At 57.8% G+C, this 12580-nt stretch overlaps 5 protein-coding genes across 5 annotated transcripts; 3 read left to right on the top strand and 2 right to left on the bottom strand.

The window, feature by feature from the left end:
• Positions 1 to 15: 15 nt before the first annotated feature.
• BXZ73DRAFT_56832 (uncharacterized protein) lies at positions 16 to 3129 on the top strand (the record flags this gene model as incomplete). Its single annotated transcript, XM_048021517.1, has 10 exons — positions 16 to 273; positions 324 to 505; positions 554 to 719; positions 783 to 916; positions 965 to 1093; positions 1304 to 1587; positions 1649 to 1836; positions 1941 to 2217; positions 2314 to 2895; positions 2942 to 3129. 10 exons carry the CDS (start codon positions 16 to 18, stop codon positions 3127 to 3129), a joined length of 2388 nt encoding a protein of 795 aa, XP_047871526.1.
• Positions 3130 to 5433: 2304 nt separating this feature from the next.
• BXZ73DRAFT_56830 (uncharacterized protein) lies at positions 5434 to 5958 on the top strand (the record flags this gene model as incomplete). The annotated part of the gene is made up of 1 exon (XM_048021516.1): positions 5434 to 5958. The coding sequence occupies one exon, from the start codon at positions 5434 to 5436 to the stop codon at positions 5956 to 5958; it is 525 nt and encodes a 174-aa protein (XP_047871525.1).
• Positions 5959 to 6388: 430 nt separating this feature from the next.
• Positions 6389 to 7628, bottom strand: BXZ73DRAFT_107877 (uncharacterized protein; the record flags this gene model as incomplete). Its single annotated transcript, XM_048017020.1, has 3 exons — positions 6389 to 7340; positions 7520 to 7551; positions 7608 to 7628. The coding sequence occupies 3 exons, from the start codon at positions 7626 to 7628 to the stop codon at positions 6389 to 6391; spliced, it is 1005 nt and encodes a 334-aa protein (XP_047871524.1).
• Positions 7629 to 8685: 1057 nt separating this feature from the next.
• BXZ73DRAFT_82680 (uncharacterized protein) lies at positions 8686 to 9516 on the top strand (the record flags this gene model as incomplete). Its single annotated transcript, XM_048023770.1, has 2 exons — positions 8686 to 8823; positions 8875 to 9516. 2 exons carry the CDS (start codon positions 8686 to 8688, stop codon positions 9514 to 9516), a joined length of 780 nt encoding a protein of 259 aa, XP_047871523.1.
• Positions 9517 to 10013: 497 nt separating this feature from the next.
• On the bottom strand, positions 10014 to 11837 carry BXZ73DRAFT_107875 (uncharacterized protein; the record flags this gene model as incomplete). The annotated part of the gene is made up of 5 exons (XM_048017019.1): positions 10014 to 10106; positions 10157 to 10204; positions 10256 to 10414; positions 11700 to 11759; positions 11808 to 11837. The coding sequence occupies 5 exons, from the start codon at positions 11835 to 11837 to the stop codon at positions 10014 to 10016; spliced, it is 390 nt and encodes a 129-aa protein (XP_047871522.1).
• Positions 11838 to 12580: the final 743 nt, after the last annotated feature.

Here is a 12580-nt window from a genome sequence, read left to right as displayed (position 1 = left end):
GCTCACAACACTCGGATGACGCTAGTCCACGAGCACGGTATCATCCTCAACGCGATGGTGCGGTTTTGTCTGTGTTCCGCCGAGCCCCACTCCATGCAGCTGCTGCGCCATGGGTTATACCCTGGCACCTGGGGCGATTGGCCCCGAACCGCGTTCACGCTGACGGTGATGGAGGTCTTCGAAGCCCATCTGCTACAAGCGCAAAGTAGCGTCCACGACCTGTATCTCATACTCAGACGCATGACGGATCGATTCATACCTGGGTCGGTGCAGGTACGAAGACGCATTCTGAACATCGATCGCACGTTAACATTTCCGCGCAGAATCGAGAACGGGAGATTCTACAAGCGACCCGCGAGTATGCCTACCTGATGCTCTGTCTGCGTCACGCCCACCGTCCTGGGTGTCCCTTCAAACACAACGCCTTGGTGACCCTCTGCCCGGCCTGCCCACACCCGGGCAAGAACATGCGCCCAGACTGGGAATGGAGAGATGCTCTGTTTAGGTAATATATAACCTGTCACAACAGAGGCCATGCCTGACCGATTTTCAGCTTTCTGGACGAGTGGTTCATCGAGTTCGACGGAAACTTCAGGCAATTCTTACGACCAAAGACGAGTGACCCCCTAGACCTTGCGTACGCCGCCCTCAGCTCCTACTTCGCCAACTCTGAAGACGTCGCCAAACACCTGGAGATGGTTGGAGACAAGGACAAGGAGGTAAGCTCGGTCGGGCTCTGAAGGCCCATATGTGCACGATGTCCTGACATAACACCCCAACAGCCCAGCGACTGCAACAACTTCAAGGCCAGCGGGCACACTGGACACGTCGGCTCCGTGACGGGCCTGATCGCAGGCGTGTGCAGACATGGATTCGTTGCTGGCGGCAGCATGATTAACTTGAACAAAGGCGAACGGTAGGCGTATAGTCGTAGATGGACTCGACGCATCTGACACACACTCAGTTTTGCCTTCATCCACTTCTCATTATGGAATGCATCCCAGCCTTTCCGCACGCTCAAAAGGTTCAAGATCTGGTACGACGTGGGATGTATGCTTGCAGTGAATCTGAAGAAGCGCATGAAGGACTTCCTGTCCAGACCCGGGGACCACCAGAGTGAAGCCGACGCCGACGCCGACGCCGACTCCCAGCACTCCAACGCCGACAGCGATGCCGACGGCGACGGCGGCGACCACGAGGACGAGGACGACGACGACGACGACGACGACGACGACGACGACGACGACGACGACAGCGACGACAGCGACGACAGCGACAGACACGACGACAGCGACAGCGACAGCGACCCCCCGGACACCGGTGACGATGAGGATGAGAAATACTATCCCGCACTCGAGGTTTCCATCGGAGACTTTCACATCAAGGCGCACAAGGAGGAATGCCAAACCGTGTACAACTCCATGACCCATCGAGGTACCGCCCGAGTGGGAGGGGAGGAGACCGAGCAGTGCTGGGCGGAGCTCGACCCGACATCAGAGCGCACGCAAGAGATGGGTCCAGGCAATCGAGAAGACACCCTCACGTTCGCTGTCGACAATCGCAATCAGACGAAGATGTACAACATCAGTGAGTTCTCATAAGGAGGGTTAATACGTTACGCTAGACCCTGAGACGCTTCTTTCAACAGACAGCGACATTAAAAAGCGTCACGACAAGGCACTCGATCGTCGGAAGAAGCACCAGAACTTCATGCGAAGTCTAGAGTCCACTATACCCGACGATCTCTTGGGCACTTGGGAAACGGAGATGGAAGCATGGCTAGATACGATCGCCGACCCAACGGAAGACGACGATCTTGCCTGCCTCAATCCATTTGTGCTCCATGTCGATGAAGGTTAGTTTCCAGGCTAACTAAGGGTGTACGGAGACAGACTGACGTGGGATCCATTGTACTAGATATGTCTTTCTCCGAGCCACAGCTGCCTCCGCTGAGTGCTCATGGCCACACGGACCACACCCGAACCATCGGAAACGTCGCAGCTATGGTGCAAGCGGTCAACCTGTGGGAAGATGGGTACGTTTTCGTCGATCGCAACACGGGCACTGCACTCATTCTCCCCAGGCACGAAATTCAGGTGGAACTTAGACGTGTCGATAGGATCAAGGGCGCGGAGAAGGACCGTCAACGACGGCTCGTCACCCAACGAATGAAGGCGTTCCGTGAGGAGGTCCTAAGCTGCAAAGAGACTTACGACCGTCACATAGGGCGACATATCGCCTCCGCCATCGGCGTCTACCAATCCTCGGCATGAAACATGCCCCGAGACTTCCCAAGATACGACTCCTTTGAAGACATACCTCACACCACGGAGAAGGATCAAATGGAAGACCAACGCGCGAACAACCTCATCCTGGATGGGACCTTGCGAGAATGGGCCGAAGAGGTGAGACTGATCGACGTCTTGCTCCCCTCTATGCTCCACAAGGACGTTCGGGAACGAAAGGCACTCTCTCCTTTCGTACGCCTGGAGACTCAGCTCCGAGAACAGATGGTGCAAGATGCCCTGGACAACGTGCGACGCTCCATTGTCCTTACGACCTCCGTATCCGATCTCCGGGAGAAGACGGAAGCTGGTGCCAAAGCCCCTCCCCCTTCTCGTCACGCCAAACGCAAGCCTCGCTCCGAGCCGATCAAACTCCATGAGGCGACCATCTCAGCAAGAGCGGAGTACCACCGCCTACGTACAATTCTACTTCGCCTGTCTGCCAAAGACATCCCACCGCGCTTGCGAGACTCCGACCTCAAGCACTTCACCGTGCTCCACAGCCAGAGGAATGCAGGCGACACCCAACGAGTGCCACACTGGATCTGGTCCTCCGCAAAGTGGGTGGAGAATATATCCGACAAGGACCAGAAGCGATTCGCACTGGCTAGTGAGTGGTGTGGGTTCTCACACAGGGCGTTACTGATGAGTCCTAGAACTGAAGGTATTGTGGTTCCGCACGAAGGCGGCTACGGCGCGATGGGAGGAGGAGGTGTATCTCTGCTCTGAGGAGATGTACCGAATCCTGGGAATGTGGACGTACGAAAAAACACGCTGGGGAGAGATGGCAAACCAGCTGCATTTGGACGTCAACAGCGGCGAGGCGGTGTACTACAGGGGGTGAGTAAACACGCCACCCCTGGAATGACGCTGACCTGTTATGGAACAGACGAAGTCTGCAATACGAGAGATTGCGTGCCGCCGCAGAGGGCTTGTTCCCGCGATCCATCGCCAAGGTAAGGGATACATTGTGTATGTTGCGGATACTCAACGTCTCCACAGGGAATGGGGATGCCTCTGGCACGCCCGAAACGATCGAGACGTCTCTGAGGGGGTAAAAGGGGAACGACGCCAGGAAGGGAATGCCATCTAATGAATCTCCAGCGATGCACGTCCATGTCATAGCGGCGTACGACGTAACTACTAATACCCATGCGTCCCGGGACTTTGCGCATTGTCCTCGCCGAAGCCTGACCGCCTCTCCACCCCCGCCCCTCAGACATTCTCCGCCCATCCTGAGCGTCTTTGGCACGGTTATGGTCAGTCCAACATCTCTCAACCCCAAGCGCCCCACGTTTCCTGCCAAACGTTCCCCCCGTCACCGTCCCCGCCCTGAGCGCCTGCCGTAGCGTCCTGCCGTGGACCTTGGCTAGGGCAGGAGCCTCGCCCCGAGTGTTCTGCCCTGGACCCCGGCGGCCAGCCCGTGCTGCTGATAGCGCGCCCGTGCGAGTGTAGCCCAGAGCGTTCTGCCTTGGACCTCGGTGGCTCGCACGGTGAGGTGCGCCCGCCCGGAGTCCCGCTCCGAGCGTCCTGCCCGGCCGCGGGCCAGATCGCTCCATCAGCGGCGGCAGTGGGCCCCGCGAAGTTTGACGATGGTGGCGCATACGCTGATAGCCTTCTCTGCAGGGACCAACGCCCAGAAACGGGCCAAAGTACGGTGCTTATGCAGTGGATTCCGGGGTCGCCTGTATGGCGAGCGTGTATAGGCTTGAGGACGGACTTTACGATGCAATAGAGAGCGAGGAAATACTCCATGACGCCGACGACGACAGAACGGCAGAGGACGAACTGGTGAGCGCACTAAATCGCAAGATGCGCATGAAGGTAGCCCCGGATATCGGGGGTGTGGGTGAGTCATAGGCAACATGTCTAGCCGCTTTGATCTGATCGCATCCCTCCTGAAGATATCCCAGCGCATTTCACCCCCACGATCTCGCCTACAGACGATGGTGGCGTTGCGCCCGGTGCCCTTTCGGCGTCGAACGTTTCATGTGAGTGACTTGGTCACGCATCCTTCCATTCCTGACCGGACCCGCAGCGGAGGCAGAAGTAAAGTCCCGTCCCTTCAGTACGAGCGACACTATCCCGTCAAAGGACGTTCCATGTGAGTGAGCCGGATAAGCGACGTACACCAATCTGAATGAGCCCGTAGCAGGGGCAGAGGTCATGACTCGTCCCTTCAACATGGGTGATTTCGTCCCGTCGAAAGCGAACGCCGCCGCAAAAGCACGCACGCGCAAGCGTCAAGCGAACGTCAAGCATAAGTTGCAAGCCGCGCTCGATGGCGCGCTGGACGATCCCACGGCGAGGGCGGATATTTTTTACCGCGTGTCCCAGGCGGCCCGAGTTTTCTCGAACGTCATCTCGGCAGCGGGGAGACGGTTATCGAGGGTTTTGTGACCGCCGACATGAAGGTGGACGAGTTTGCGTATCAGGGCGTTGACCGAAAGAGGGTGGATAAGTCTGACACGACGTCGAAGAGATCTGATCCACAGGGTGTGGATCCTAACCACGTCGTACCACCTACTCGGCCGCCCACGATGGAGTATCTGAGGCAGCTGAAGTATTCATACCTCAAGTGGGACGGGAAGTGAGTGGATAGTTAGCTGGCACATATCATATTGATCATATTGAACGTGATCTAGGTCGGAGCTCCATGTTCTCGATAAGGACGGGAGAATTCTGATAGCGCTGGTTCCCCCTCCTGTCGAGCCCCCTGACCGCCACGATGGGGACACGTTTGTGGAGGCGGTTACTAAGGTCGCTGCTCTATTCGAAGATCTCCGGCAGGGGCATGCTGAGCAGATCAAGGCTATGGGATGCGCGATACCCCCTCCGAGACGGGGACAGTTTGGCGCTGTCACAATGGGTCTCACCATGGGGAACGGCACGACGGTGGGTGAAATATACTGCAATTGCCTGAATGAGGCTGACAAGCGTGACAGAAACCGTGCCGTCTTGGCTCGCGCTTTCGTGGGTGGGAGAAGGACGTAGAGAAGCAAGTTTTATGTTCGCCGAGTGTGTACCGCGTGGCGAAGTGGCAAGATCGTGAGTGAACTCCGTGGTTTCTTAACACTGCTTCTAATGGAATGGTGCAGAAGCACTTTGTCATAACTTCCCGCTCGCATACGGGCACCTCCATGACGTCATGCGCCAATTTTACACTGAGAAACCCTCTCTCAAGCCTAATTTCGCTGGCGCGAGCTTGTATCCAGCCTGCACCGCCAATCTAGGCCCTCACACGGTATGCCTCGATCACTTGGACTCGATGAATTACCCTGGATGCCCTTGTGTTATCACCGCGATCGGTGATTTCAACCCGGATCAAGGCGGCCAGTTGTATTTTCCTCAACTGCAGCTTTTCGTCCGTTTTCCTCCGGGCTGTACGGCGTTGCTGTGTTCCGCAGCTCTGCGACACGGCAACACCCAGCTTTCACAGAATGATGTGACCAACGATAAAAGGCGATTCTCTTTCACCCAGTTCGTCCCTGGCGGCATCGTCAGGTATGTCCAAGCAGGATTTAAGATGGTCGGCTCCTTCAAGGGTAAGAGGCGCGTAGCTATGGAGGGCGGGTACAAAGGGGCTCGGCGTGACGAGCAGCTCGCCCGCCTTTCCACTCAGGAGTCGCTGAGCCGAGATAGGGCGTCGTTGCAGAAGAGCCACCATTCATGAATATAATATCCGTGCGCTTTTCTTGTTTTCGTGGTGCACCTCAGGTGACGCAGCGGTCGTTGCGTAATATTGAAGCACGCTGGTTGTCAGCCGTTGACTAATCTGGGTAAATTGTGCGCATCAGCGATGTCGTCATGTCTCAGGAGGTACAGTGGGCTATTGACTAATTTGGGCAAATTATGCGGTGTCTTCATGTCTCAGGAGGTGCAGGCGGTGAGTGATCCCAAGCCGTCCTCTGATCTGGAAGCATGGCTGAAGGTATGTAGCAGATGGCGGTGTATGATTTAGCCGCGACAAACATGCAGAGTAGGCGATAAGCAAAGATCAAATCAAAGGTATGTCATCGTACATCAGTGCTATGCGCAAATCGCCAACCTGCACCCAGAGCCCTAACCTCAGAACATGTTGCACCCATCCTACTCGTGCCGCCCTAGTCTATATACAAGGAGTAATCGATGCTCTCATCGTCGTCGCAGTCCAAGCCATGGAGGAATGGGAACTTGGTGGCGTGGTAAACGTCGAGGAGGGGCTGTGGAGTGGAGCCTGCGAGGAGACCAAGTTCCCTCGCCATTCTTTTGCCCTTGTGTGCAAGACCCTTGAGGACTCTGAGTTGGGTGTCGTCGGGGAGGTAAAGGGAGTCTCCAGCGTAGTATCGAACTATGTAGCGAGCAGCTTCGTGACGCCGCAGCAAACCGTGGACATGGAAGAAATAGATGGTGTAGTAAACCTTCGCCGCACATATATCACCCGAAAGGGCGGTAAGACGGAGATGATGGGCGGCGTTGAGGGTGGAAATGCAAGTAATATCCCACATGCCGAAGTTCATGCGGGCCGGATTGCCCCACACTGCAATCCCCATGGCGTTCGCGTCGTTTTGAATGGTGCTGAACCGAATGTCCTCCTCGGCCTCTGCCTGTGGTCCCATCAAGGTTCTCATAAAGCGGTTGATAGGGTATGGAGCATGTTGGGTTAAGAAGTGTTGACGGGTGTCGGGAGCCGTTGGGGAGGACCACCAGAGCATGTATTCCGTCTTGGGATGCCCGCCGAGGGAGTAGTCCCGCGCACCGCGTACCACCGTTAACGAAGTGAGCCCCGAATCGCACAAGGTGTACAGGGGGACGGCGGGAGCGACGGCGGGGACGGGACGGGGAGACGGCGGGGCCACGGGGGACGGCGGGTGCACGGCGGGTGCAACGGCGGGTGCACGGCGGGTGCGGGGGGACGGGGACAACGGGGGTGGCGGGAACGGCGGGGACGGGACGGGGGGCGGGACGGCGGGGACGGAGACGGCGGGGACGGGGACGGGGAAGACGGGGGGCCACGGCGGGGACGGCGGGTGCGACGGCGGGTGCGACGGCGGGCGACGGCGGCTGCGACGGCGGCTGCGACGGCGGGGGCGGCGGGTGCGGCGGGGACGGGGACGACGTCGGGTGCGACGTCGGGGACGGCGGGGACGACTCCGCGGGCCTCAAGCTGGCGAACCCTTCGACGTAGTGCATTTCTCTCGTGTTGAAGGGTCACGAGATGTTCGACGAGGAAGGTGTTGTGACGCCTCGCGAACGCGAGAGCGATGTGCAGCTCCAGCATGATGTCCTGGTGAGTGTGAGATCAAACACTTTAACGATGCTCTGGGTTACACAGGTACTCACGTCCTCATCCTGGCCAACCATGGTGACGTCCTTGTCGTTGAGGGAGGCAAGGTGGGGGATGGTGGGGGGAGAAGAGCAAGTTTCTGGAGTTCTCCCTCCACAATGACCTACTATTATTTACTCGGATACCAGTATGAATCATCCTGCGCGTGCGATCGGCGGCCGGCCCCTAGAGCATACGTTCAAAATGATTACTACCCATAACTACGGCCCCTGGGATCCACGAGGCATAAAGGACGCGTCGATGACGTCGCCCTTGGAATCACGCGGGATGATGGGAAGTGTTTGTCGGAAGTGGCCAGAAATCGCGTCCCGGGGCCTAAGTGACCCCACTCCTCCCCCGACCGCGCACCGCCTCGTCAAACGCGACCATCGTGGTGCCTTCGAGCTACCCAGGGAGGATTCTCACCCGCACGACAGCGCGGGGACCGACGGGCATCACGCTCAACAGCCTCGATTCCCAAGCGCGCACGTGTATATTTCGGATGGGATCAGTCTGTGGATCGTCAACCACTTGAACCGCTAAGGCCTCACTGGGTTTAAGCGGCGGCAGCTCGCTGGCCGTCATAACTAGAAGGCGCCGGCTTGAACTCCACGCGTCGTCCGTAGCGTACGGTAGTAGAGCAGGTGCGCTTTGAGTAGCATTGATACATGTTCTTTATACACGCTATTAGCACTTCAGGTCAGTTTATTATCTGGGTGTCTGCACCCTCATAAACATCTTCGGGAAACTCGGTCGAGAGACTTGAGATATAAAACGCATTGAGACATCCGTGTTCGGCGGTTAGCTCTCGACCTTGGCGTCTTACTATCCATGCCGGCCCCACGTTCCCAACGGGGTGGTCCTTTGAAAAGATTAATTGTTATCCAAGGGGGCTGTGTTCCTGAAACCTCGCGTTATCATGAGACTGCGGCGCCGGGCGCCCATTGGGCGGCAGAGCGCCATTTCTGATTCTGGAGTCTGATTCGGAGTCCAGACTACCATCACCCTGCCCTTCGACGCTGGAGACCTACAGGCTACAGGTCTGGTTGAACGTCCCCTCTAGTTCTTCCTCTTCCCTTTCGCCCACAAGTCCCCATGTCCCACGAGTGCGCCCCCTCGCTCAACGCCGCCTTTGGGTGGCAAGACCCTCCATACCCTCGCCAGGAAGGCGACGTTTTCTACCCCACGGTCGGCACAATTACTCCGCCGCAGTTGACCGGGGAATATGCCCCCGTGAGTGTCCGGCCAGTATATAACCCCATCCAACTGACATCTAGCCCATAGCAAAATCAAGGCGCGCCCGTTTCATCCGTGGAGCAGCATTCCTTCATGATGGAGGAATGCCGTACTATTCTGGGGAGGGTCCTCGCCACCAACGCCGCTCTGGTGAAGGTCGTGGAGGCTCTGGAACGACGCGTGGAAGATCTTCAAAACATCGCCGAAGCTCGCTCCGCCCGCCTTCAAGAGCGAAACTTGGACCTCGTGTCCTCTCTGATGCTCATTGCGGACAATCTGTCTCAGCGGGCGGACGAGCTCGAAGACGGCCACCCCGCTCCGCACTCAGATCGGGGACGTGTCGCGGAAGGATGCCAGGGTCAGAGCGGGGTGTTCCGTGGCCTTCGTCGAGTAACTTTTTGGAGAGGTTGGCGGGACCAGTGTATCCCTGGGAGAGGTGGGACTGAGGATGCAGTACTCGTATATCCCCTTTTTTCGCACGTCTGCTGTACGATTGCGACCCCACTGCCGCCCTCACCTCTGCCCCACCCGCCCGGTATGCGGCATACGTCATGCATCTTCGCGACGTCCCCTGCCCTGGGTCGAGGATATTGGGTTGCCGTGAAATCTTCTGGCCTGTTGAGTATCTGCGTTCCCGGCCTCGGGGTCCCGCTCCATCACACGAGAATGAAGCAATACACGTGGTCATAGGACGCGGCTCTACGGGCACCTAAGTTAGCCCCCGTCAGTACGACACGATGAGAGCCCTAGAGGCACCTGCGAGCGCGCTCCGATCAACGTGCTCTGCGCGCTCACCCGGCCGGGGCGGCGGCGGCCTGCCACCCGCACTGGCCCCCATAACACCTCCTCCTGCCCGCGACCGACACGCGGGAGGGCCGCGTCACTGTGACAGCGGGAACGGACGGGGCTGGGGAGAAATATATTTCATGGGTGTGACATTCAAGTACGAGACTTCAACTGATACTAGAAATGTTCAAGGCAAACACAACGGACGTGTCATACAAAGCATTACGAACAAAGGTCGTGTACGGGCTACTCGGCGTTCACGCGGGCGCCTGCCGCTGACGACGGCACATAACGCTCAGTCGCCAGGCCGGTCCGCCCGCGCCCGCACCCGCACTTCGGCAATCCGAGATTATCGAACCCGGCGAGGTTTAAACGAAGCAAACTGAGACTAGGAAACTACTCTACTGGGACGGCAGCTTCGGGATGAAGATGCCGGCCTTGCGGGCCTCACGGCGAATGACCCGGTGGGTCAATCCACTGGACTCCAACTGAACCTGGACAAGGTGAGCATCGAGTCTATGCGTCGCAGACAGCCTTCGCTCACCTTGAGCCTCCCGGCGTTCTTCTTCGTGTAGTGGTCATACGGGTGTGGCTGGCATTTTGGTCGGCGACGAGGGACAGCACGCGAAATAGTGAGACTGACCTGGTGTACGTGCACGGTGCCTTTCCAACAGGCTGCCGTAAATGATCGAACAGAGCCTCCGCCGGTGCTCTTGCGCGCGCCCAGGCTGTTCATCGCCTTCTCGAAGTCCTTGAACTTGATATCTTCCGGCTCGACGACGCCGTAGATCACGTTGAAGATCTACTCATCATTAGCAGAATGAAGATGTTGCTGACAAGGTGCGTACGTGCGCGTTATTCTTGTTCATTGTCAGGCTGAATGACGAGGGAAATGTGCGAAGTGCGAAAGAGCGGGAGGGTGGGCGACAACGAGAGAGGGAGAGAGGGAGAGAGGGAGAGAGGGAGAGAGGGAGAGAGCGGAAGAGAGCGAGAGCGAGAGTAAGAGAGCGAGAGTAAGAGAGCGAGAGAGCGAGAGCGAGAGAGCGAGAGCGAGAGAGCGAGAGCGAGAGAGCGAGAGCGAGAGAGCGAGAGCGAGAGAGCGAGAGCGAGAGAGTAAGAGAGCGAGAGAGCGAGAGCGAGACGAGACGGTAGACGCGAAGGACGAGAACGAGCGGGAGCAGACGGGCCGGCGGGCTGTCCGAGAAAGTCGGACGCGGCTCTGCGGGCGTCTGTGGGCAACAGACCCTGGGTCGCTATGATATTACGGTGACCGCATTCTTGCGCACGTCCAACGCCGGTCCAGACGAGGAAGGTTTCTTCACGCCGGTACAACGCGATGAGAGATATCTGCGATCATGAGTGCAAGTGCGCTGGACATGCGCTGCATTCACCATTCAAGTCGCGTGGCGCCTTCCCTCTTGCCCCGCTATTACACCATTTAGAGGAGCACTGATTCTTATATTGTTATCGCTGACCACGGCGCCTCTTGGAGACGCGTGCGGGGGCGAGAAAGCGCCTTCGGGGCTCACTGCCATGACAGTGTGAACGGACATGGCTGGGGAGACGAAATATATTTGATGGGTGACATCCAAGTACTGTACATGACCGAACATGAACTAATACTACAGACTTTCAAGGCAAAAAAGATGGACGTGTGATTCAAAGCATTACGAAGAGTTAAGCTACGGTACGGTACGTTACGGGCTACTCGGCCTTCAAGCGGGCGCCTGCCACTGACGACGGCACATCAGGTCCCACTCCCAGTGCTTGAAACGCTTGGCTTCGAAATTGAAGCTTTTCACTATCCAACGCCCGATTCTGTAAAGTGTCTCGTCATCGGTCGCGCGCGCAGGGTGGCGATGTACTTACAGGTGAGAGTGGTGGGCACTAACGTTCCCTCTGCCGTCGTGAGGCTATGAAGCCGTGTCAGCCGTGCGCGCGAGACCGAATGCGAAACGGAACGACATACCGCATGAAAAGATTCGACGTTGTCGTTCGCGGCGAGCACACGGCACCTACCCGCACGGAATCGAACGATGATAGGCGAAGGTGAGCGCGGCGTGAGAGATAATGAACGGAATGCTCACCTCCTCGATGCGTCCAAGCGTCAGCTTGGAGTGGCGTGTGTGGATCATATCCTCGAGGACCTGCGGAAAAGGTAAGCACGCGCGATCTGCACCAGAATGAACGCTCACTTCTCTGTGGTTGGGGTGCATCGCAGGCATGGTGACGAGAGCGAGAGAGAGAGCGAAGAGCGAAGAGCGAAGAGCGAAGAGCGAAGAACGAAGAGCGAAGAGAGCGAAAGAGAGAACGAGCGAGGGAAGTGAGGAGACAGAGGAAGAACGCGAACTTGAGCGCCGCGCGCGAGCCAGCAAGCGCCGCGCGCGCAGGCGTAGCGGAGGCGCGAGAAAACCGGGGCGGGGAGCGGCCCGGGCGCTGGGCGTGCGCAAAGAACGCCGGAGTCCGAGAAACTCGGACTCGAGCTCAGGCCCCGAGGCGCGCCCAGGGCACAGCCACCCCGGGCGTGCCTCAAATGACGTTGGTGTCTTAATGATGTCGCATGCTCAGATGTTGTAACCGTGCCATGGTTGTAACCGTGCCATGGTTGTAACCGTGCCATGGTTGTAACCGTGCCATGGTTGTAACCGTGCTGTGGTTGTAACCGTGCCGCGGTTTCAACCATACGACGGTTTCAAACCGTGCCATGGTTGTAACCGTGCCACGGTTGAAACCGCAGGACGGTTGAAACCGTCGTATGGTTGAAACCGCGGCAAGGTTGTAACCACAGCACGGTTCAAACCGTCGTATGGTTGTAACCGCGGCATGGTTGTAACCGTCGTATGGTTGTAACCGCGGCATGGTTGAGTTGAAACCGGGGCACGGTCGTAACCGCGGCACGGTTGAAACCGCGGCAAGGTTCAAACCGTCGTATGGTTGTAACCGTGGCAAGGTTGTAACTACTGTATGG

Source organism: Epithele typhae, assembly GCF_022376455.1.
Source record: "Epithele typhae strain CBS 203.58 chromosome Unknown BXZ73scaffold_128, whole genome shotgun sequence".
Taxonomy (NCBI): domain Eukaryota; kingdom Fungi; phylum Basidiomycota; class Agaricomycetes; order Polyporales; family Epitheliaceae; genus Epithele; species Epithele typhae.
The sequence above is the reverse complement of the archived record's forward strand: the minus strand, read 5'-3'. Positions and strand labels throughout refer to the sequence as shown.